Genomic DNA, 25831 nt, shown 5'->3' with positions numbered 1-25831 from the left:
GGTTTAAACACTGTTTCCCATGCTTGTTCAATGAACCATAAACAATTAATGAACATGCACCTGTGGAACGGTCATTAAGACACTAACAGCTTTGTGTCGACCCTCCCACTCGGTCTTTCTCTTTGCTCTTGTTTTCCTGATTAGGACGTCGGTGGGTGGAGCCGGGGGGGTCGTCAGCGATATGGGACACATCTGGGCCCGGGTGTGTCCCAGGATAAATACACCTCTTCCACATTCATTGAGGAGACTCTCTCCATACAGACACACTGTTAGATTTTGGTTGTGGCATGGTTTTTGTGACAATTTTGTTTGTTTGCTTGCTTTGGCACCTTTCAACACCCCTCATTATCACATTAAAGCATGCAACCACTCACTTACACTACTGACAACACACACCAATGTTAATTGTATTTACGTTACTTCAGTTAACAAATATATTTTTTGTTATTCCTAATCTCCACGTTGTCTCCCTTTTTGTTACGGACTTCGAGCCGGTTCGTGACAGCATACAGACGGTAGGCCATTAAGGTCACAGTTATGAAAACTCAGGACATTAAAGAGGCCTTTCTACTGACTCTGAAAAACACCAAAAGAAACATGCCCGGGGTCTCTGCTCATCTGCATGAACGTGCCTTAGGCATGCTGCAAGTAGACATGAGGACTGCAGATGTGTCCAGGGCAATAAATTGCAATGTCTGTAATGTGAGACGCCTTAGACAGCGCTACAGGGAGACAGGACGGACAGCTGATCATCCTCGCAGTGGCAGACCACGTGTAACAACACCTGCACAGGATCGGTACATCCGAACATCACACCTGCGGGACAGGTACAGGATGGCAACAACAACTGCCCGAGTTAAACCAGGAACACACAATTCCTCCATCAGTGCTCAGACTGTCCGCAATAGGCTGAGAGAGGCTGGACTGAGGGCTTGTAAGCCTGTTGTAAGGCAGGTCCTCACCAGACATCACTGGCAACAACGTCGCCTATGGGCACAAACCCACCGTCGCTGGACCAGACAGGACTGGCAAAAAGTGCCACGGGTTTGTCCCACCATGGTCGGATTCGCGTTTATTGAATGAATGAGCGTCAAACCAAGGCATGTACTCTGAAGCGGGATCGAATTGGAGGTGGAGGGTCCGTCATGGTCTGGGGCGGTGTCACAGCCTCAACGGACTGAGCTTGTTGTCATTGCAGGCAATCTCAACGCTGTGCGTTACAGGGAAGACATCCTCCTCCCTCATGTGTTACCCTTCCTGCAGGCTCATCCTGACATAACCCTCCAGTATGACAATGCCACCAGCCATACTGCCTGTTCTGTGCATGATTTCCTGCAAGACAGGAATGTCAGTGTTCTGCCATGGCCAGCAAAGTGCCCAGATCTCAATCCCCTTGAGCACGTCTGGGACCTGTTGGATCAGAGGGAGAGGACTCGGGCCATTCCCCCAAGAAATGTCTGGTAACTTGCACGTGCCTTGGTGGAAGAGTGGGGTAGCATCTCACAGCAAGAACTGGCAAATCTGGTACAGTCCATGAGGAGATGCACTCCAGTACTTAATGCAGCTGGTGGCCACACCAGATACTGACTTACTTTTGATTTTACCCCCCTTTGTCCAGGGACACATTTCTCTTAGTCACATGTCTGTGGAACTTGTTCAGTTCATGTCTCAGTTGTTGAATCTTGTTATGTTTATACAAATATTTACACATTTTACGTTTGCTGAAAATAAATACAGTTGACAGTGAGGGGACGTTTCTTTTTTTTGCTGAGTTTAGTATGCATACTTTGTGTATTTCATATTCATTGCTCTTAGTTCTCGTGTGCCCTTTTCTAGTAATACGTTGCCATTGATTATTGTACTGTTGCGTTTTGAGAAAGGCATATCACTGGACTTGTGCACATGGCATAACAAAAATGACACTTAACAAGATGAACTTAACGAATGGAGAGAGAGGGCATGGAGAAGACGCAAACGTACCGCACTGAGGAAGAAGACCATGCAGCTAAGGGAGAAACCACTGGTGTAGCCCAGGTAGCCTGTAGAGCACAAAAACAATGACAAATGTTATATTAGAAACAATGGAGTAGAATTGTGAGTTCATTGCCGTTCAACCCACATCTGACTCCTGGAGTTGCAATTTACAGGGAGGTTTTCTACAGTGTTATATGGAGTTGGGTGATCACACTAGAATTGGAGAAAGGCCACCGCCGATTACATGTCTTTAACATGGACATGAATACCAGTGTAGACTGAAAGGAGGGGATTGATGCGCTTAATTTCTTGAAAAGAAATCAGTGTGCTGCAGGTGCATGGAGCCACCATAATTGTCAGTGCATGCAATGTGTGTGTGATGCATGGTCTTATGTGTTAGTGTTGTCTTTTGCTTGTCTACTCCATGTTTCTGAGCTCCATGGAGGTATGAAGCTAATTGGGCCTCTGACATTTCCACGTCAGCACCAATACCAGGACAGGAGAGAGGGAGCGGTGTGAGGGTCTGATAGGCTGCTGTGTTACACGACCCATGAGTGTTGGCAATGCTGTCAGGACCTCCACATGTCAATGGGAACCTTATCACAACCCTCTATTCCTCCATCTCATAATTTAAATCACATACACTACAGTTCAAAAGTTTGGGGTCACTTAGAAATGCCCTTGTTTTTGAAAGAAAAGCACATTTTTGTCCGTTGAAATGACATCAAATTGTTCAGAAATACAGTGTAGACATTGTTAATGTTGTAAATGACTATTGTAGCTGGAAGGCGTAGGCGTACAGAGGCCCATTATCAGCAACCATCACTCCTGTGCTCCAATGGCACGTTGTGTTAGCTAATCCAAGTTTATCATTTAGCGAACACAACGTGCCATTGGAACACAGGAGTGATGGTTGCTGATAATGGGTCTCTGTAGCTGGAAGGCGTAGGCGTACAATAGTCATTTACAACATTAACAATGTCTACACTGTATTTATGAACAATTTGATATTTTAATGGACAAAAACATTTTTTGCTTTTCTTTAACAAAACAAGGACATTTCTATGTGACCCCAAACTTTGGAACGGTAGTGTACATTAATACAGTACAAGTTCAAAGTTGACACACCTCAAAGGTTTTTGTTTATTTAGAATATTGTCTACATTGTAGAATAGTAGCGAAGACATGAAACTATGAAATAACACATCTGGAATCATGAAGTAACCAACAACAACAAAAAGTTTTCAACAAATCAAAATATATTTTATATTTGAGATTCTTCAAAGTAGCCACCATTTGCCTTAATGACAGCTTTGCACACTCTTGGCATTCTCTCAACTGACTTCACCTGGAATGCTTTTCCAACAGTCTTGAAGGAGTTCCCACATATGCTGAGCACTTGTTGACTGCTTTTCCTTCACTCTGCGGTCCAACTCATCCCAAACCATCTCAATTGGGTTGAGGCCGGGTGATTGTGGAGGCCAGGTCATCTGATGAAGCACTCATGACTCTCCTTCTTGGTCAAATAGCCTTTACAAAGCCTGGAGGTGTGTTTGGTCATTGTCCTGTTGAAAAACAAATGATAGTCCCACTAAGCGCAAACCAGATGAGATGGCGTATCGCTGCAGAATTCTGTGGTAGCCATGCTGGTTAAGTGTGCCTTGATTTGTAAATAAATCACAGACAGTGTCACCGACAAAGTCTCTTCTTCTTATTAGTGTCCTTTAGTAGTGGCTTCTTTGCAGGAATTTGACCATGAAGGCCTGATTCAGACAGTGTCCTCTGAACAGTTGATGTTGAGATGTCTGCTACTTGAACTCTGTGAAGCATTTATTTGGGCTGCAATTTCTGAGGCTGGTAACTCTAATGAACTTTTGGACAGCCGTGTGTACTTTTGTAGTGGTGGTTCAGTGATTAGTAACCTTGCCGGAGACCTTAAGACCTTAGCTACCAAAACATAATGGCTTGGCTTTAGCTCTGTTAAGTCAAACAGTATTGAGTTGTAACAAACCTGTGTTTACACCTGGTTGGTCACACATACAAGGTTGATGTTATTTTGAGGGAAAACAAAGAGGTTAGAGGAAAGGAGAAGAGGTGCAACTTACCGAGCTGCTTCATCAGGGCCAATGGTAGGATAACGCCAATAGAGACCATGACCACCAAGTAGTTCCCATTCAAGTACCACAAACTAGTGAGAGAACAGAGAGAGTGAAAATAAGACAGAGGAGAGAGGTTACTTACAGCAGGGATTTTCAAACTGGGGTCCACAGGGTAGGGGGGGGTGGGGTAGGAATATATTTTTTATTCATAATATCGCTAGCTGCAACAAAATACCACTCTGGATACTGTTTTTATGTCTCCAGGTCCAGTATGAAGGAAGTTAAAGGTAGTTTCACATGCCAATGATAGCTAGCATTAGCGTAATGACAGTTTACAGCAGGGTTCCCCAACTGGCGGCCCACAGTTGATTTTATTTGCACCCCAGTTCTCTTTTTATTTTGTTGTTGTGGGACATGAGACTAAAAACACCAGCAAATCAGCTCCAAGTGAGTTTAATTTTGGAAATCTGTTCCAAAGTATTCCCACGCATAGAGAGATATGTGATCATATACAAATGTAAGCAAGGTTTGAAGTTACTATGTTTTAGTCATTAAAACCTATCCAAACCAAAAAAAAACATGGGTAGATGGCAGCATTCACACAAAACTGAAAGTGGATACCACCGCAAAACGTTAGTACAGAGACAAAGTGAAGTCACAATTCAATGGCTCGGACACGACTCCAGACAATCACGGATTATAAAGTGAAAACCAGCCATGTCGCGGACACCGACGTCTTGCTCCCGGACAAGCTAAACAACTTCTTCACTTGCTTCCTAGGGAAACACAGTGCCGCTGACCTGGGCCACCACAGCTCCCGTGGACTGTGAGCTCTCATTCTCCGTGGCCGATGTGAGTAAGACATTTAAGCATGTTAACCCTCACAATGCTGCTAAATCTCTCCCTATCCCAGCCTGTTGTCCCAACTTGCTTCAAGATTGCCACCATTATTCCTGTACCCAAGAAAGCGAAGGTAACTGTACTAAATTACTATCGTAACACTCACTTCTGTCATCATGAAATGCTTTGAGAGGCTAGTTAAGGATCATATCACCTCCACCTTACCCGACACCTTAGACCTACTGCAATTTTCAAACCGCCCCAATAGATCCACGGATGACGCAATTGCCATCGCACAGCACACTACCCTATCCCATCTGGGATAATCCATTTTAGAATAAGACTGGGGTCTGAATTCTTTCCGAAGGCATTATATATACAGTGCCTTGCGAAAGTATTCGGCCCCCTTGAACTTTGCGACCTTTTGCCACATTTCAGGCTTCAAACATAAAGATATAAAACTGTATTTTTTTGTGAAGAATCAACAACAAGTGGGACACAATCATGAAGTGGAACGACATTTATTGGATATTTCAAAAAAATTTAACAAATCAAAAACTGAAAAATTGGGCGTGCAAAATTATTCAGCCCCTTTACTTTCAGTGCTGCAAACTCTCTCCAGACGTTCAGTGAGGATCTCTGAATGATCCAATGTTGACCTAAATGACTAATGATGATAAATACAATCCACCTGTGTGTAATCAAGTCTCCGTATAAATGCACCTGCACTGTGATAGTCTCAGAGGTCCGTTAAAAGCGCAGAGAGCATCATGAAGAACAAGGAACACACCAGGCAGGTCCGAGATACTGTTGTGAAGAAGTTTAAAGCCGGATTTGGATACAAAAAGATTTCCCAAGCTTTAAACATCCCAAGGAGCACTGTGCAAGCGATAATATTGAAATGGAAGGAGTATCAGACCACTGCAAACCACCAAGACCTGGCCGTCCCTCTAAACTTTCAGCTCATACAAGGAGAAGACTGATCAGAGATGCAGCCAAGAGGCCCATGATCACTCTGGGTGAACTGCAGAGATCTACAGCTGAGGTGGGAGACTCTGTCCATAGGACAACAATCAGTCGTATATTGCACAAATCTGGCCTTTATGGAAGAGTGGCAAGAAGAAAGCCATTTCTTAAAGATATCCATAAAAAGTGTTGTTTAAAGTTTGCCACAGGCCACCTGGGAGACACACCAAACATGTGGAAGAAGGTGCTCTGGTCAGATGAAACCAAAATTTAACTTTTTGGCAACAATGCAAAACGTTATGTTTGGCGTAAAAGCAACACCCTGAACACACCATCCCCACTGTCAAACATGGTGGTGGCAGCATCATGGTTTGGGCCTGCTTTTCTTCAGCAGATGGTTAAAATTGATGGGAAGATGGATGTAGCCAAATACAGGACCATTCTGGATGAAAACCTGATGGAGTCTGCAAAAGACCTGAGACTGGAACGGAGATTTGTCTTCCAACAAGACAATGATCCAAAACATAAAGCAACATCTACAATGGAATGGTTCAAAAATAAACATATCCAGGTGTTAGGATGGCCAAGTCAAAGTCCAGACCTGAATCCAATCGAGAATCTGTGTAAAGAACTGAAAACTGATGTTCACAAATGCTCTCCATCCAACCTCACTGAGCTCGAGCTGTTTTGCAAGGAGGAATGGGAAAAAATGTCAGTCTCTCGATGTGCAAAACTGATAGAGACATACCCCAAGCGACTTACAGCTGTAATCGCAGGGGGCTGAATAATTTTGCACGCCCAATTTTTCAGTTTTTGATTTGTTAAAAAAGTTTGAAATATCCAATAAATGTCGTTCCACTTCATGATTGTGTCCCACTTGTTGTTGATTCTTCACAAAAAAATACAGTTTTATATCTTTATGTTTGAAGCCTGAAATGTGTCAAAAGGTCGCAAAGTTCAAGGGGGCCGAATACTTTCGCAAGGCACTGTATATATACAGAAGGAAAGTACTCAGACCCCTTGACTTTTCCACATTTTGTTACATTACAGCCATATTCTAAAATTGATTACATTTATATTATCCCTCAATCTACACACAATACCCCATAATGGCAAAGTGAAAACAGGTTTAGATTTTTTTTTTTTTTTTTTTTTTTAAGAGATAGACCTGATCTCCCCAAATACAGGTGTGCCAAGCTTGTAGTGTCATACCCAAGAAGACTCAAGGCTGTGATCGCTGCCAAAGGTGCTTCAACAAAGTACTGAGAAAATGGTCTGAATACTTATGTATTCAGTTTTATAGTACATTTATTTGTGGAAAATATTCCATAACCTGTTTATACTTTGTCATTATGGGATATTGTGTGTAAAGCTGTAAAGTCAAGGGGTCTGAATACTTTCTGAATGCACTGTATGGACAGTACATGGATAGAATATATATTTATACTCGTCCTAATATTTCTATATTCCTTAATTCCATTCTTTTACCTTTTAGACGTGTGTATTTTTAGATAATACTACACTGTTGGAGCTAGGAACAAGCTTTTTGCAACATCTGCAACAACATCTACTAAATATGTGTACGCAACCAATAAAATTGGGTTTGTTTGGTCTTTTTGCGGTCAATTTGCAGTTTACAAATTATTTGCAATTATGTTCCGGCCCCCTGACTTCAGGAAACAAAATGGTGCGTGACTGAATCTAGTTGATGATCCCTGGTCTACTTGAACAGTTAGCATGCTAGCTTTTCCTGTTCATCCGACTCTGGGGAAGTAGATAAATAGGGCTAATTACAGGGTTTTTTCTGTATAGAAAATTGTTCTGCGGGCCATCTTAGTGGTCATTTTCGGAATAGAAAAACAATTTCAGTGTCAACGACCAAAATCAGATTGAAAGCATATAAAAGATTTTGAACTAATATATATATATATTGTACACTTAAACAATACCATCTTTGACAACTAGCAATCAAATCAAAACTAGACAGTCAGGGAGAAATTGGGCATTCAAGGCACATGCCCATTAACCAACTGCAAAATTGTCTCTTAGCTCCATGCCAAACTGTGTAGAATTGCTGGAAATGAGCTTCAAAACTGAAACATTTTATCTATGCTGCCAAGATATCTTTCAAGCAAATAGACTATGTTAGAGTTTACACTTCCTTTTCCAATGCACTGTGGGGAGGTCAAAATAACGAAACTGTAAACCAAATCTATTCATTTAAAAAAACGTTGATTCCTTTACTTTCCATGATCATTCATCTGATGACGGCATGTGCTGACTGGTCGGCTGAGTCGCTGCCAGTCAGAATAACAGTCTGCTCTGTCCTGTTCTGTGAGAGCCATAGAAACAGCCTTGATTTACAGTAGAACGCCTGTAGTGCTTATTGGGGAAATATGTCAATTTCTAACCGTTTGTTGCTGCGAGACGTTGCTCTTTTCATCTGGCACGCGGGTCTAAGCCACTCTCTTATGTACGGCTACTGATTTATGTTGACGTTTACAGTTCCAATAAGGGTGGCATATAGGGACCTAAACAGCACTGAGGTTGAACTTCTCAATAAGTGAGAATCGCCCTGTTCCCACGCCATCCCGCTTGCTCTTTTGGCAGCTATCTCTCTCCTCATATCTGTGTCCCTCTAGTAACCCCCCAACCAAAATACCCTCAAGTACTAACTACCCCTCCAACCCAAACACACTTCACTTCAACCCCCCCAGTCCCACACACACCCCCTCCCCTGACCCAAACATACTTTCCTTCCACAGGGCCTTGGCCTGAGCAGTGCTCCAGTACGTGTGAGGAGCAGGTCTGGGCTGGGAGATGCTATTCTTAGCCTGACTCCCCCTCCATCCCTTTCCCTCCCTTCAGCCAAACACTGGCCAGGCCCCTCTACATGCATCTCCAATACAGTATATGGGAAACACACATCCTCCCATCAAAACTGTGATTTGCCTCTCATAATAAAATGTAATTGGATTCGAGGGTCCTAAATAGCCATAAACAGTACATACTGTACCTATAACGGTCTGCATGTGTTCACATGTGCACTTCATGCATTTGTGCACGTCACCAGGCATTGAGATGTGCTACATGTCGCATGCTCAGTGTTGAGAATGTTGGCTACAGGGTTTACCCCATGGTCGGATCACATGGTGGCTTGGGACAGGTTGAGTGCCACTTGCTGTTTACCCTGGGCTCAGTCTGAGACAACCATTCCTGAAATCGAATGGTCTTTTAATTGGTCTATGTGAAACACCTCAGGCCTGATTGGCCATGTCCTGCTGCTGCCACTTTGCTGCGAACAAGCTCCTGTAGTTACATTAGCAGCACGGTGAAATCAGTGGCAGGGCGGCTAAGTGGTACACCAAAATACAATCACAGTCTGACACGCTTTCCAGCGAGAGGGTCTTTGAGCCCTTGTATCCTACAACCTGGGTATGAGAGGCTCTTTCAGACATATAGGCTCCAGGTTAAGCTGCTACAGCTGTTATTCTTAACCCTCTCTGCGAGCAAGACCACACAACAGACAGGGCTGTCTGGTCCACGGCAGACTAAATAACTTTTTTGCCCGCTTTGAGGACAATACAGTGCCACTGACACGGCCTGCAACGGAATCATGCGGTCTCTCCTTCACTGCAGCCGAGGTGAGTAAGACATTTAAACGTGTTAACCCTCGCAAGGCTGCAGGCCCAGACGGCATCCCCAGCCGCGCCCTCAGAGCATGCGCAGACCAGCTGGCCGGTGTGTTTACGGACATATTCAATCAATCCCTATACCAGTCTGCTGTTCCCACATGCTTCAAGAGGGCCACCATTGTTCCTGTTCCCAAGAAAGCTACGGTAACTGAGCTAAACGACTACCGCCCCGTAGCACTCACTTCCGTCATCATGAAGTGCTTTGAGAGACTAGTCAAGGACCATATCACCTCCACCCTACCTGACACCCTAGACCCACTCCAATTTGCTTACCGCCCAAATAGGTCCACAGACGATGCAATCTCAACCACACTGCACACTGCCCTAACCCATCTGGACAAGAGGAATACCTATGTGAGAATGCTGTTCATCGACTATAGCTCGGCATTCAACACCATAGTACCCTCCAAGCTCGTCATCAAGCTCGAGACCCTGGGTCTCGACCCCGCCCTGTGCAACTGGGTACTGGACTTCCTGACGGGCCGCCCCCAGGTGGTGAGGGTAGGCAACAACATCTCCTCCCCGCTGATCCTCAACACGGGGGCCCCACAAGGGTGCGTTCTGAGCCCTCTCCTGTACTCCCTGTTCACCAACGACTGCGTGGCCATGCACGCCTCCAACTCAATCATCAAGTTTGCGGACGACACAACAGTGGTAGGCATGATTACCAACAACGACGAGACGGCCTACAGGGAGGAGGTGAGGGCCCTCGGAGTGTGGTGTCAGGAAAATAACCTCACACTCAACGTCAACAAATCTAAGGAGATGATGGTGGACTTCAGGAAACAGCAGAGGGAACACCCCCCTATCCACATCGATGGAACAGTAGTGGAGAGGGTAGCAAGTTTTAAGTTCCTCGGCATACACATCACAGACAAACTGAATAGGTCCACTCACACAGACAGCATCGTGAAGAAGGCGCAGCAGCGCCTCTTCAACCTCAGGAGGCTGAAGAAATTTGGCTTGTCACCAAAAGCACTCACAAACTTCTACAGATGCACAATCGAGAGCATCCTGGCGGGCTGTATCACCGCCTGGTACGGCAACTGCTCCGCCTCAACCGTAAGGCTCTCCAGAGGGTAGTGAGGTCTGCACAACGCATCACCGGGGGCAAACTACCTGCCCTCCAGGACACCTACACCACCCGATGTTACAGGAAGGCCATAAAGATCATCAAGGACAACAACCACCCGAGCCACTGCCTGTTCACCCCGCTACCATCCAGAAGGCGAGGTCAGTACAGGTGCATCAAAGCTGGGACCGAGAGACTGAAAAACAGCTTCTATCTCAAGGCCATCAGACTGTTAAACAGCCACCACTAACATTGAGTGGCTGCTGCCAACACACTGACACTGACTCAACTCCAGCCACTTTAATAATGGGAATTGATGGGAAATGATGTAAATATATCACTAGCCACTTTAAACAATGCTACCTTATATAATGTTACTTACCCTACATTATTCATCTCATATGCATACGTATATACTGTACTCTATATCATCGACTGCATCCTTATGTAATACATTTATCAATAGCCACTTTAACTATGCCACTTTGTTTACATACTCATCTCATATGTATATACTGTACTCGATACCATCTACTGTATCTTGCCTATGCTGCTCTGTACCATCACTCATTCATATATCCTTATGTACATATTCTTTATCCCCTGTGTATAAGACAGTAGTTTGGAATGGTTAGTTAGATTACTTGTTGGTTATTACTGCATTGTCGGAACTAGAAGCACAAGCATTTCTAACCATGTGTATGTGACAAATACAATTTGATTTGATTTACAGTGGGCTTAATGCACTGTCCTTTGTCTGTGAGTGGGTGTGTGTGTGGGTGGGGAGGAGGGTTGGAGGGGACTTTAGAGAGTCCCTAGAAAGCAGGAAGCACAGACCGTGAGTCCAGATGATTTCGTTACAGATCAGGGTCAAGGGGGTCCTGGACCCTAAGTCAGTCCCATGTGTGATCCACCTGTCCATCTCACTCTCTGTCTCACTCTGAGTGTTTCAGATTCACAACATCTCATTTCACCAATAGCGTTCAACAGTGATATTCATCTTCTACATACAGCATTCTATTCCCTGTATTCAAACCCTCTCCTGTTCTATCCAGCTGCCAATTACCGATTGTACTGCTCTTCCTTAGCATGTAGCCCTCTACCCATTCAACTCCTGAAACTCCTATTAGCTGTGTTGTGCTTGCTTCTAAATAAAATCTCATGTATTTTTTTAAAGACAGCAGTCTGTAGCTTGTGAGGTATGGAAACACTTTGTTGCTTTTATGAATTTTGTCTTGCTGCTTTTTGTTCTATGTTGCTCTGTCTGTATGCTATGTCTTGCTTGTCCTATGTTGCTATGTTGCTATGTCTATGGTGCTATTGTCTATATTGTAATTGTTTTTAATAACCTGCCCTGGGACTGCGGTTGAAAATTAGCCGGCTGGCTAAAACCGGCACTTTTACTGAAACGTTGATTAATGTGCACTGTCCCTGTAAAAATAAAATAAACTTTTTTTTTATTTTTTAAAACAGACGTGTTTTACAGATACCCAGCCTAGAACCCCAAAGAGTAAGCAATGCAGAGGCAGAGGCAGAAGCACAGTGGCTAGGTGGCACAGTGGCTTGGAAGAAACCTAGAGAGGAACCAGGTTCTGAGGGGTCCTCACAAGGATAGTAAAACAAGGACAATTCGGACAAGTGGGAACATTTCACCGGTCCCCAAAAGGAAAAAGGCTATTTTAGGCTTCGGGGTTAGGGTTACAATTAAGGTTAGGTTTAGGGTTTTGAGGTTAAGGGAAAGGGAAAATAGGATTTTGAATGGGAATCAAGGATAGTAAAACAAATGTGTGTGTGTGAGCGCGCGCACGTGACAGGCCCTAATCCAGCCGTCAGACACACTGTATGAATCACTGTAAACTCAAATCTATTTAAAGAGCCCGAGGCCATAAACAAACCCCTACCAACCTTTGCGGGAAAACTGGTGCGTGCGCACGGAAAATACTCAACTTTCCAGTTTTCCTGCAAAGGTTGGTAATTTCGACATTTCCAAATTGACTGGAAAGTGTGCGTATCTCCACGCAAATCTCAGACCACGCTTAAGCATAACTTCTAGTGGTTGAGCAACTGTATTACAAGCAAATATGGTTATTTTGGGTGAAACGGGGGTGGTGTTTGATGCACAGGAATCAAAATAATGGTATGCTAATAAAAACATTAAAGCGTAGGCCTAATGATAAAAAAAATGCATTTCCCATTGGTAAGAAGATCACATAGCAGCATGTCTCCTATACATTTAACTTTTATTGCACAGGCCTAAATCATAATCATATTGCAGGGCATGTCTCTCTTTTCTAACATGACTGGTTTATTCCCGCTACGCAACGAGTATTAGGCTACCATTTTTCAATCGCTCATTGAAAAGACAACCAGGCATGACAGTAAATAGACGGTAGCCTATGACAGTATGGGGTAGGCTAGAGTATTGCTGTGCGATAGGATGCATGACATAGCCTGTTTAATCTCAGTGCCTATACCAAGGCAGGAGATAGAAACACAATCATGTATTGTGATAAACAAAATGTTGATACGCACACTTTCCCGTCAATTTTGATTAATGAATGGTACAAAAGTACTCGCTGCTGGCCATTGGACAGAGAGAGAGAGTGAGTCTATAGAACCTCTGTAAGTGGGTGGATGTCTGGGCGTCGAGAGTCTTATTCATGTCATGTTTGGGCCTGGGCTGACAATACATTGAGTGTGGCCACTTGAGGTTGGCCAACTGTCAGCTGTCACATGAGCGCGTGTGTGCGTGAACCAGCATACTGCTGGTCCTACCCCCAACACACACACACACACACACACACACACACACACACACACACACACACACACACACACACACACACACACACACACACACACACACACACACACACACACACACACACACACACACACACGTCACAATTTGAATCTGTCACACCCCTCCCCATCAACACAAACGGTGCTGACGGGCTTTCAAAGAGCTCTAAAATCCCTATGGAGAAATCTCTGCACTCTCCCAGAAATGAAACACACACGCATAACTGCAACTCTGAAACACTTAGCTACAGGACACAAATAAACACAGACAGGAGGCAGAACATCAGGCCGGATGACAAACAGGGGTCAGACCCAGAGCAGAGAGAACGGATGGTGAAGCCGTCTCAACGCCATTGTGATTTAATATGAGTCCAATTTACTGCTCTTCTAGCTGCACTGCTGTACATGTATTTCATGTATTCAACTCCCCCATGTCAACTATAGCCAGTGTGCTTTGATGCAGGGCTGAGCCCTTTGGACAGACTAACAGAGAAGGGAGTTGTGGAATGACGTTTCCTAGAGCAGCCTGCCTGGCTGGCTGGTTGGGTAGAGCAGGACAGGGCTCAGCTCTCAGCACTCCCTGTCTTCTCCGGTCTAGTCCAGAGTTTGTTTTTAGATCCGGTCAGGGGGAGTAGCAGAGCAGGAATCCCGTTCTTACCGCCAGAGACCGCAGTTGCGCCCCAACACACCACCCCCATCACCACAATACTGCTGTTTGTAGCAGTTGTCACCTCAACCTGGCGGGTTGGACCGGGAGAAGAGGTGTGTGCTAGCCATTCCCCTTTCTTCTGTCTAGCCAATAGCAGACTCACGCCCCTGCCCCACCCCTCCCCTGGAATACTAGGCCAAGGCCACCAGGCCACTGTACACGGCATCAACCTCTGAGGACACCACCCCACAGCTCATGCCAGGTGATCCTGGGTAATGGTACAAGCTCAGCTACCAGCTAAAGCTACACAAGGCAGAAAGGGCCGTCTCTAGGCAGTGGCCTAGATCTGAACGTTCAGCAGAGCACAACGGTGTGGAACATTCAGATATAAATATACTTTATAGAACAAACATGCCTCTGACATGTAGAATAAGGAATCACATCGACTCTACTCATGCATTTTCTATGTGCAAACATTCGCCTACTAAACGTGGGACTGGAATGTAGAGAAATGTTCAGGTAGATCTAGTGGATAGACCAATGAGTACTCACTCAGCGGTGGGGTCCGCCCTACTGAAGGCCTGGATGACCAATGGGAACTCAGACTTGACGATGTACAGGTAGCTGGACATGGCTGTGAGGGAATAGACAGACAGAACTATGAGTGACACAGTCAGTAGCTAGGTTTCCATTCAACTGGCAACAGATTTTCATGCGAATATTCTACAATCCGCATGAAATATGCACATTTTCCCACCTGAATTTTTTCTCTCCATCAAATTGACTTGTTGGGGATAAAAGGCTGTGTGGGGTGACATATTGCACATTAAAATAACTTAATACAATTGAAATGGGATTCCATTGCAAACCAACTCTACTGATGGTTTGGTCCAAAAAAATGGTTTGGTCCCAAAAAATGCATATGTGCCAACTCTGGTCTTTTAGCGCGTGTGCTCTACCCAACAGCTGGCAGATACAGTGCGGGTAGGAGAGGCCTACACGATGAGACTATTATGGACAAACGAGCGATAATATTTTTATTGGTCAAACGCCAGCAAAGCATCGATCGCCATGTCTCCGGAATAAGACCCTCGACATTTATTGGAAAGGAGCATCAATCACCGCTTTCACTTTCACAACCTGGTAAAGTTAATCATAACTTAGTTCATCTGTAGCCTAATAAACTGCATGCTTTCCCGAGTCGTGGTGGGAGGACCACACAACATGTCATCTCATTATATGACGGTTAATTATACCAATATTTGCACTTAAAGGCATTTCTATATCCATTTGTGGCATTCTTAATTTTACAGACACAAAAAGATCCCACCTTATCTAGCGAGCGAGAAAGAAATACTTACAGATATCTAGAAAATAATACGGTGTGGAAAGTGGGTTTCAAAAGGCATTCGTTGTAAATAGATTTAGAACAATTGAAAGCTATGTATCAGGTCCCAAAACAAATCAAAGATTGGTAACATGGCTTCTGACTACTGCTGACTGTGTCTGTCGCAGCCAGGGATTTGCCCAAGTACGCACACACGCAGCCAGCCAGGCAGACAGCCACTGCACTGTTCAGTGGTTGTTAGCAGTGTGAGGGAAGTCTAACCAATGCCAACACCACCACCACATCCACGGCAGCAGCTGTTTGACTGTTTGACTTGCCTAGTTATATAAAGGTTAAATAAAAAATATATATAATATATGCTGGACGGCAGGCTTTAGGTCCTAAAATACTCCCCTATATCATACAGAGAGACTAGAGATGGGGAGAGAGAGGGAGACAAACAAAGAGAGCTATTTTCCTCAAATGTCTACTGTCATGTTTCCCAGACCAGCATATTGAAACCATAAGGGTTCAGTTAGGGCTGTATTAGCGCTATGTAAATATGGACTGGAGTATATAGGTCGGTAATGTGAAGGGCTGCACTCCAAGTGGACAGTTTTAGGTGAATCGAACAGCCAGGAAGACGAAACAGTCTGCTGCTGAGCTTTGTGATTTATAATAGCACCATACACTCTACAAACACACAGAGATTTGTGTTGTGGGACACTAGACCAGTGACCACAGTGACTTCTCACCTCCGATGTTCTGCAATGTGATGGCGATGCCAGCGGCCATCTTGCCTGGGGTGCCAAAGGCCCTGTAGCCAAGCTGTTCATAGGCTCGGATTCCTGGGAGAGAAAGTGGGTTGCGCAACATCATCATTACACAACTTTTACAGGGGGACACCCAGGTAGTAAGTTAAACAACACTTAGTTAGATAGTCAGTGTAGAATCTCCTGGTTCATTTACAGGTTTTTCATGCCGGGCCTCTATTTCCATGCTAGGCACCTACAGCTGAATATGAAGAACAATATATTACAATATATTAGGTTTTGTTAAACATCCTTAATGCTGGGCCATTGGGGAAATACCAAATGACAGGGAAATACCAAATGAATCTAGACATGCTAACGCGGCAAATATGCAAGCCATAATATCTTTCTCCATCTGGCCCAATCCCTGTGACTTGACACTGCAGCGGCCCCCAATATGTAATACCATCATCTCCTCTCAAGGGTTCAGCAACAGTGTGACCCATCCCTACGGGTTACAGTGTTGTTACACATGCACTATTGAAGCATGAGGTCAACTGAAGACGCGGGCCAGCTTACCCACAATGCCAGAGGATTTGAGCAGCAGGTGAATGGAATAGCAGGAGAGGACCGCCACAACAGTCAGAAGAAACCTGGAGGAAGGAGGGAAAGAAAGTACAGTTGAAATCGGAAGTTCACATACACTTAGGTTGGAGTCATTAAAATGTGTTTTTCAACGACTCCACAAATCTCTTGTTAACAAACTATAGTTTTGGCAAGTCGGTTAGGACATCTACTTTGTGCATGACAGAAGTAATTTTTTCAACAATTTTTTACAGACATATTATTTCACTGTATCACAATTCCGGTGGGTCAGAAGTTTACGTACACTAAGTTGACTGTGCCTTTAAACAGCTTGGACAATTCCAAAACATGATGTCATGGCTTTAGAAGTTTCTGATAGGCTAATTGACATCATTTGATTCAATTGGAGGTGTACCTGGGGATGTATTTCAAGGCCTACCTTCAAACGCAGTGCCTCTTTGCTTGAAATCATTGGAAAATCTAAAGAAGTCAACCAAGACCTCAGAAGGAAAAAAAATGTAGACCTCCACAAGTCCGGTTCATCCTTGGGAGCAATTTCCAAACGTCTGAAGGTAACACGTTCATCTGTACAAACAATAGTATGCAAGTATAAACACCATGAGACCACGCAGCCTTCATATGCCCAGGAAGGAGATGCGTTCCGTCTCCTAGAGATTAATGTACTTTGGTGCGAAAAGTGCAAATCTCTCCCAGAACAACAGCAAAGGACCTTGTGAAGATGCTGGAGGAAATGGGTACAAAAGTATCTATATCCACAGTAAAACGAGTCCTATAACGATGTAACTTGAAAGGCTGCTCAGCAAGGAAGAAGCCACTGCTCCAAAACCGCCATAAAAAAAGCCAGACTTCGGTTTGCAACTGCACATGGGGATAAAGATCGTACTTTTTGGAGAAATGTCTCTGGTCTGATGAAACAAAAATATTACTGTTTGGCCATAATGATCATTGTTATGTTTGTAGGAAAAAGGGGGACGCTTGCAAGCCGAAGAACACCATCCCAACCGTGAAGCACAGGGGTGGCAGCCTCATGTTGTGGGGTAGCTTTGCTGCAGGAGGGACTGCTGCACTTCACAAAATAGATGGCATCATGAGGAGGAAAATTATGTGGATATATTGAAGAAATGTCTAAAGACATCAGTCAGGAAGTTAAAGCTTGGTCGCAAATGGGTCTTCCAAATGGACAATGACCCCAAGCATACTTCCAAAGTTGTGGCAAAATGGCTTAAGGACAACAAAGTCAAGGTATTGAAGTGGCCATCACAATGCCCGGACCTCAATCCTATAGACATTTGATGGACAGAACTGAAAAAGTGTGTGTGAGCAACGAGGCCTACAAACCTAACTCAGTTACACCAGCTCTGTCAGGAGGAAATCAGGAGCCAAAATTCACCCAACTTATTGTGGGAAGCTTGTAGAGGGCTACCCGAAACATTTGATCCAAGGTAAACAATTTAAAGGCAATTCTACCAAATACTAATTGAGTGTATGTAAACTTCTGACCCACTGGGAATGTGATGAAATAAATAAAAGCTGAAATAAATCACCCTCTACTATTATTCTGACATTTCACATTCTTAAAATAAAGTGGCAATCCTAACTGACCTAAGACAGGGAATTGTACTAGGATTAAATGTCAGGAACTGTGAAAAACTGAGTTAAAATGTATTTGGCTAAGGTGTATGTAAACTTCTGGCTTCAACTGTACATGATAAGACATGTCATTGCCTCATTTCAATGCAATAAAAGGAGGTTAGTTGAGCATAGCAACTAACAAGCTCAGAACTAGCTGTAGTAGTGAAAGCCTCAGCTCCTCTCTATCAATATGTAAGAATAGCACACACACATTTCTATGACAAACCCTTGCACTTAGTGGCTTGACTTATAAAACCAAAATAAACTACAGTTTGAAAGTAAATTACAGTTACTGCCTCAGTATAATTCCAAAAAGAAACATATTAAGGTTTCACTGAAAAGGCATTAATTGTATCCTGAAGGGAAAGTGAAATACACTAGCTAGAACAAATCCGACTGGCTGGTTAAATACCAACTGTAGCCATGTGATCTCAGGGCTCAAGCCCAGAGAGTTAATAAAGGCAAGTGCTTTCTCAGCAGACTCTGAATGTTATGAGAATGCTAATAATGTTGCCAACAGTCTGAGAAGATCATGTTGGAGTAAGAACCCAGTAGCGAGGTGTGTGTGTGGGGGGGGGGGGTATAACAAAGGCCATAACTCTCCTTCCAGCAATCCTGGCCCAGTGTAATCTGAGAGAGAATTTCCCCACAACCCATCTCCCTCTTAGACCCCTGTGCCCGAAAGGGAGACCAGAGAGGAGCTGCAGTCTGCCTACAGTAGCACTGACCCCTGAGGAGGGGAGCTGAACATTCCCCAGTCAGCATTCCTAGATGGTCAGAGGGCACTCCCAGTACCATCACCTTTCCCAGACCTCAGAGTCCGGCCCCTGCAGCCAGATGGAGGCCCCTAGACTACTGAACACAGTAGAGGTAAGGATCCTAGCATCTGGCCACAGTGTGGGCACATAGGTTGAGGTCTGACATTCCAGCACTCAAAAAATTGCTGTGTTGAGAACAACCCAATTTGGGTAAATATTGGACCAAACACACATTGAGTTATTTTGACCCAGCCAGTTGGGTCACAAACAACCCATTGTTTTCTTTAAGTTGGGTTGTTGATGCTGGGTTAATGAGCTATGATCCACTGGATCATAGCAGAAGACTGGAGGTGTGGCTTAGTAGGGGTGTGGCATTTCGGTAGTTATTATTGGCCACCAGTGAGTAAATGTAATTTTACTCTGTTAGTCTTTTCTGTTGTATTGTTAGCAACGTTAAGGTTAAGCACTGACACTTTAGTAGCTTTAATACATAAGAGTAGGGGAGTTATCCAGAGCCGTATGGGCGTTGTGCCGTCTAACCTGAACTGCCTGATGAAGGCCACCGGAATAATTTGAAGTTAGTTTCAAGGCCCCCAATTTGGGTCATAATTCAGAAAGTGCAAAGATTCAGCCCTGTGTAACTCTGTGTAATGATTACTCAGGAAGAAAAAGTGGTAGATTCACGCACAGAGCACGGCAGGTGTTTATTTTGCCTTCGCAGAAGGCAGGAATCGTGGTCACAGGCAGGCAATGGTTATACACAGGTAGGCAAACAGGCAGGTGAATCAAAACTAGGACCGAAGGTTATAACTGGTTCTCACAAACAAGCTAGAAAAAGGCTTGGTAGAGACAAAATGAACAATACCTCACAAAGGCACAAACAGAATGAACTGAACTAAATAAGGAGCTGAGAGACCAGGTGAGTAACTAACACAGGTGAAATCAATGAACAAAAATGAAAGACAGGGCTACGTTCAAGAACACAACGAAACAGAACACAAGGTTGACTAAGAAAATAAATACAGAACCTTACCTCATTGGTCCCGAATGACGCGAGGACAGAACTTTTTGCAGGGGAGGCAGAGCAGGATGTCTCTGGTAGAGAGCCACACACACTGTCCGGGGTGAAAGAGTGGCATATGTCAGCGGCGTCTGTCGGCAAAGCATTTCTGGGTATTAGAGGCTTCCTGCCGATGCCAGTGAGCGTTCTCCCATACCCGCTCACTACGCCGAAACCAGTCATCGACAGCTGGGACAGTACCAGGCTCCGGCTCCCATGGTAACATGGGGTGTTGGTAACCAAATACACACTGAAACGGAGTAAGGCAGAGCGATGAATGCATGGGTGAGCTCTGAGCGTATTCGGCCCAGGCCATATACCGACTCCAGTTGTGTGGAGAGGCAGAACATTGTTGGAGGAGGTACTTCCCTATTTCTTGGTTCAGGCGTTCTGTCTGCCCGTTGGTCTGGGGATGGTACCCGGAGGAGAGGCTGAAGGCGACCCCCAGTCGGTCACAGAAGTCTCGCCACACCCGGGAGACAAACTGGGGCCCACTGTCAGAGACGATGTCTACCGGAATCCCATACAGATGGAACATAAACTCAGCCAATTCCATGGCGTTAAGTAAATGAGGAAGAGGAATCAGACACATTGAAAAATGGTCTATGACAAGGATGGTGGTGTTATCAGAGGATTCAGGGATGTCTGTGATGAAGTCAACAGCTATGTGGGGCTTTTGTTTGGGCGCAGACTGGACAGGAGAGTACGTAATCCCTTACGCCGGATGCCAATGAGGACCACCAGAACTTACGGGCTAGAAGTTCAGTGGTTTGTGTAATGCACGGATGTTCTGACCCCAAGGACGTGTGACACCATTGCATCAGTTGGGGTCTAAGAGCTGCTGGTACATAACTCTTCCCAGCTGGTGTCTCAGGAGGAGCCGGGTCTGAGGCTAGGGCTTCTTGTATGGCCGAGTGAACCTCCCACTGTACCGGTCTCATAATGCAAGAGGAAGGGGAAGAATGGGTGTAGGGTCTGAGTTACTGGTCGAAAGGTCAAACTGTCTGGAGAGAGTATCAGCTTTTACGTTTTTCTTCCCAGGGATGTAAGTAACATGAAAATGGAAGCGTGTGAAGAGAGCCCAGCAGGCTTGCCTGGAGTTTAACCTCTTGGCCCCTCTGATATATTCCAGATTACGATGATCTGTTAGGACGAGAAAAGGATGTTGTGCGGGATGTGATTTTGGAGGTGGTCCCATCCACTGAGAGAGCATGGCTCCTACTCCTACTTCGGAGGCATCCACCTCCAGGGTGAAAGGAAGGGCCGGATCAGATTGGCGAAGGACAGGAGCTGAGGTGAAAAAAACGTTTCAAGTTGTTGAAAGCAGGTATTTTGGCTGGTAAGGGCAGTGAGGGGAGTGGCAGTAGAACTGAAGTTCCAAATGAACCGGTGAAAGTGGTTGGAGAACCCAATGAAACGTTTGAGTTCCTTAACGGTGGTAGGTTTGGGCCAGTTACTGACGGCGGTGACTTTGTTCTCATCCATACTGACCCCTCCAGGTGTCAGTACGAAGATGAGGAAGTTTACCAAGGTTACATGGAAGGTGCTCTTTTCAGTCTTCACATAAAGGTTATGGTCAAGGAGCCGTTGAAGAAACTTTTGCACATGCTGTATGTGTTCCTTCAGGGAGTAGAGGTAAATCAGGATGTCATCAACGTAGACGATGAGAACGCTTGATGATATCCTGGAAAACCTTGTTCATAAAGGATTGGAAGATGGCGGAGGCGTTAGTAAGGACGTAGGGCATGACCAGGTATTCGTAGTGCTCTCGTGCGGTAATAAATGCCGCCTTACATTCATCGCCTTCACGTATACGGACAAGGTTATATGCACTTTGCAGGTCGAGTTTTGTATAGATGTTGGAGCGGACCACTTGTTCAAGGGTCGCTGGGATCAGAGGAAGAGGGAAACGATTCTTGACCGTGACGTCATTCAGGGAACGAAAATTAATACATGGATGGAGACCACCGTCCTTTTTCCAACGAAGAAGAAGCTGGAGGCAGCCGGGGAAGAAGAATGAATGAAACCGTTTGAGTGATTCATCAATGTAGTTCTCCATTGCCTCATTTTCCGGCATAGATGGGGGGTGAACATGGCTCTTCGGTGGGGACACTACAAGGAGTAAGTCAACAGCACAGTCCCCTGGGCAATGTGGTGGCAGAGTGGAAGCCTTGATTTTGCTGAAGACGTTGCTGTACTGGGCGTATTCAGATGGTATGGTAGGTGGCACTGCAGAGGCAGAGTCCTCAATGGTGGTGGCTCTGCAGGGTATGCTGGGACAACTGGTGAAGCAGGTAGAAGACCAGCACAGTAGTTCACTTTGTTGCCACGAGATGGCAGGCTTGTGTCAACAAAGCCAGGGGTGTCCGAGGATGAGTGGCTGTTTGGGGGATGAGAGTTCCATGAGTTGAATGGTTTCGGTGTGGAAGACTCCAATCCGGAGGGTGACGCTCCGTGTCAGATGCGTAATGAGGCCAGTGCCCAATGGTTATCAATACTGGGATGGAGAATTGCTTCTGGGAGATATTTAGACATACAGACACTCCTACCTGCATGACAGTGGAGGGACCCTTTTCATCTCTCCGTGGGGGGCGAACAGGTCAATGGCTGAGTAGATGATCTTTCCCTGCACCGTATAGGCAGAGCCCTACTTGGATCTGCCTTTGACGTTCAATACACGGGAGAGGAGCATGGCTCAACTTCATGGGCTCTGGAAGACTCGGATGGGATGACGGAATCATGGAAAGACAAGGTTCCGTGTGCCTGGGTGGCAGAGTTCGTTGGCGATGAGGTGGTCGATGGAGATGGACATAAGAATATATTTATTTAAATCCTGAAGGTCATCTCTAAAATCAGAAATCCCAAACATTTCCCAGGTGAACCGTCATATTTTCCATTCATGGATATGAATGAAGGAGGGCTATGGGTTACGATACCTGGCATTGGAGGAGTAGGGATAGGTTGGCGGAGAAGATGGCAAATTTCCTCCATACACCCCTCCTGCTGGGTTAGGCGCCGCTGTAGCTCCGCTGAATCCATTCCGTTTTTAGGTGAGGTATTCTGTAATGAATACTCAGGGAGAAAAAGGTGTAGATTCACGTGCAGACCGCGGCAGGTGTTTATTTCGCTTTCGCAGAAGGCAGGAATCGTGGTCACAGGCAGGCAATGGTCATACACAAGGTAGGCAAACAGGCAGGTTAATCAAAACTAAGAACTGAAGGCTATAACTGGTGCGCACAAACGAGCTAGGAAAAGGCTTGGTAGAGACAAAACGAACAATACCTCACAAAGACACAAACAGAATGAACTGAACTAAATGAGCTGAGAGACCAGGTGAACTAACTGACACAGGTGAAATCAATGAACAAAAATGAAAGACGGGGCTACGTTCAAGAACACAAAGATACAGGGCTACGTTCAAGAACACAACGAAACAGAACACAAGGTTGACTTAGAAAATCAATACAGAACCTTACACTCTGAGCATACCCACTTTCTGCCACAGAATCCAAGATAGTTACAGTATATTTTAACAAGGAATGCATCCAGAACTAGGAAATAGAAGTTTGGTTAAGCAGGTTAGCCACCCTCAAGTCAGTAGCTAGGAGGGTCCTGTACAAAGACCACGCCTGGACTGGGGCACGAAAATGGCAGGTCCTGTTAAGACCGGACTCAACCGGAGTGGGCGGAATCCAAAACCTCCCCAGTACCATCACGCTAGGAAACAACAGAGGCTATGCTCCGTCCACTACTTAGTGACCCAGATCCACCTCCCTTAGCCCTCCCCACCCCACCCCACCCCTGATCCTGCACAGCAGCAAGCCAGCCAGCCTCTGTCCAGACCCCACGGACCCTTCGAACCGGACCCTCCAAACCGCCTTCACCCCTCCAAGAACCACCAGGGCCACCAGGTAGTCAGGAGGCACGGCAAGACCTGTGAACATCCAAGAACCTACTCAACAACACAACCGACCCGCTAGAAGCCCTCGTCCTAATCTGTAATTAAATGATCAGACCTGGACCCCCCAATAACCCATAATCATGACCCTCACAACACACTCCGAACAGAAGGACTTTCCTCAGGCGGCTGTTCATGGTTGCCTCCCCACTAGGGAATCCATCTACAGACGGCACAAGCTACGTACAGAGAACTGCCCCTACATTGGCGCTCGCACTGAAGTCACCCACCAGCTGTTTGGGAGTGCTCCGTGGACAGGTGGGTGTGGGCCCTTTTTGCTCCCTCTGTGTTCCAGCATCCAGCCTTATCGCCACACCGCTCCTCCTCCAACACCAGCCCAGACTGATGAACATACCCTCCATCACCCCCACCCTCTGATCCCTCTCCATCCATTTCCCCCTTTCTCCCATTACACTTATCCCTCTCACCAGAATCAGGAACCAGTCATCACCACACCAGAGGAAAGACCAAAGATCTAGACCTATGTGAGAAAGCCACAGGGGAGTACCATCACTTCCAGTTGTGTCTGCTTGTCCTTCCTCCCCTCTACAGATCCAGCACCAGACCCAGTCACAGCAACAGGACACCCCGGCAGAGACACGGAAGAGGGACCAAACACCAGACCTTCACCCGAGCCGACCACAGGGGAGTGCCACAATAGTCTAGGACTCCCTTGGGTGTCTGCTTGCTCCCCAGGTTGTATTTCCACCTTTCTGCAGATCCAGTCCCAGCACCAACCCAGTCCCCGGCTTCCAGTGTCAGCCCAAGCATCAAACCACCAGACGAGGCATGGAGGAGGGCCAAAATATCTTCAGCCGAGCAGCCCACAGGGAAGCAGCCCACAGGGAAGTACCACCATTGACCTCTGGGTCTAAGGCTCCATTGTGTGTCTACTCGCTCCTCAGATTTTCCATCTTCCCCTCGACAGATCCCAACCCAGCACCAGCCCCAGTTCCTGGTTACCGGTCCTGTTTTCCCCAGTCCCGGCACCACCCCCTTATATCCAACCCAGCCCAAAAACTAACCCAGCTTTTCCTGGTCCCAGTCATAGCCCTAACACCAGCAACAACCCTGGACACAGCACCGACCAGCCACAACTACTACATCTATCCAGCAACTGCCATCCCAGTCCCCACCACTTTCCCTCCCACAGCACAAAGACACTAACACACCGTCAACCACTCCTACAGACTGACTGACTGATTAACTAATTGATGGACTGATTATTGCTACCTGTTTTTTTTTATTGAATGCATTTTTTTTTTTTTTTTTTTAATAACATGAGTATTTAAACATCATAACACAGTGGTACCTATCCCAACATTGGGATATGCATAGACACTTGAGGAACTCATACGCTTGTGTAAGCCTTATTAAAGCTACAAAAGCGTCAGTACTCAATTGTGTTGACAATGCTGAATGACATTTATTCTCACGGGTCAACAAAAATAACAATCTGAATGCCACACGCCTACTAAGCCATGCCTCCAGTCTTCTGATCTGACCCGGTGGGTAATAGCCAGGGATGGGTTTAAATTACAAATTACAACTATAAAATACCCTAAAGACAATGTATCGAAATAAAATATAAGATAACGGTTACAGAAACATCTTACTTGCTATGACTGTGATATGTTGTTT

General features: G+C 45.4%; 1 protein-coding gene across 4 annotated transcripts in view; it reads right to left on the bottom strand.

Annotated features, from left to right (window-relative positions):
• Positions 1 to 25831, bottom strand: part of LOC118399987 (sodium-coupled neutral amino acid transporter 3-like) — a 63659-nt gene that overhangs the window by 6000 nt on the left and 31828 nt on the right. For 3 of the 4 annotated variants that reach the window (XM_035796288.1, XM_035796289.2, XM_035796287.2), the window contains 5 exons: positions 16756 to 16829; positions 16180 to 16272; positions 14650 to 14731; positions 4080 to 4162; positions 1981 to 2039 (listed from right to left, as the gene is read on the bottom strand). In XM_035796288.1, the coding sequence (XP_035652181.1) occupies positions 1981 to 2039; positions 4080 to 4162; positions 14650 to 14731; positions 16180 to 16272; positions 16756 to 16829 (391 nt within the window). Of the gene's footprint in view, positions 1 to 1980; positions 2040 to 4079; positions 4163 to 14649; positions 14732 to 16179; positions 16273 to 16755; positions 16830 to 20205; positions 20403 to 25831 lie in introns of those variants that run through there. The other variant, XM_035796291.2, reaches the window with a different exon arrangement.

This window comes from Oncorhynchus keta, chromosome 21 (genome assembly GCF_023373465.1).
Source record: "Oncorhynchus keta strain PuntledgeMale-10-30-2019 chromosome 21, Oket_V2, whole genome shotgun sequence".
NCBI classification, from domain to species: domain Eukaryota; kingdom Metazoa; phylum Chordata; class Actinopteri; order Salmoniformes; family Salmonidae; genus Oncorhynchus; species Oncorhynchus keta.
The sequence above is the reverse complement of the archived record's forward strand: the minus strand, read 5'-3'. Positions and strand labels throughout refer to the sequence as shown.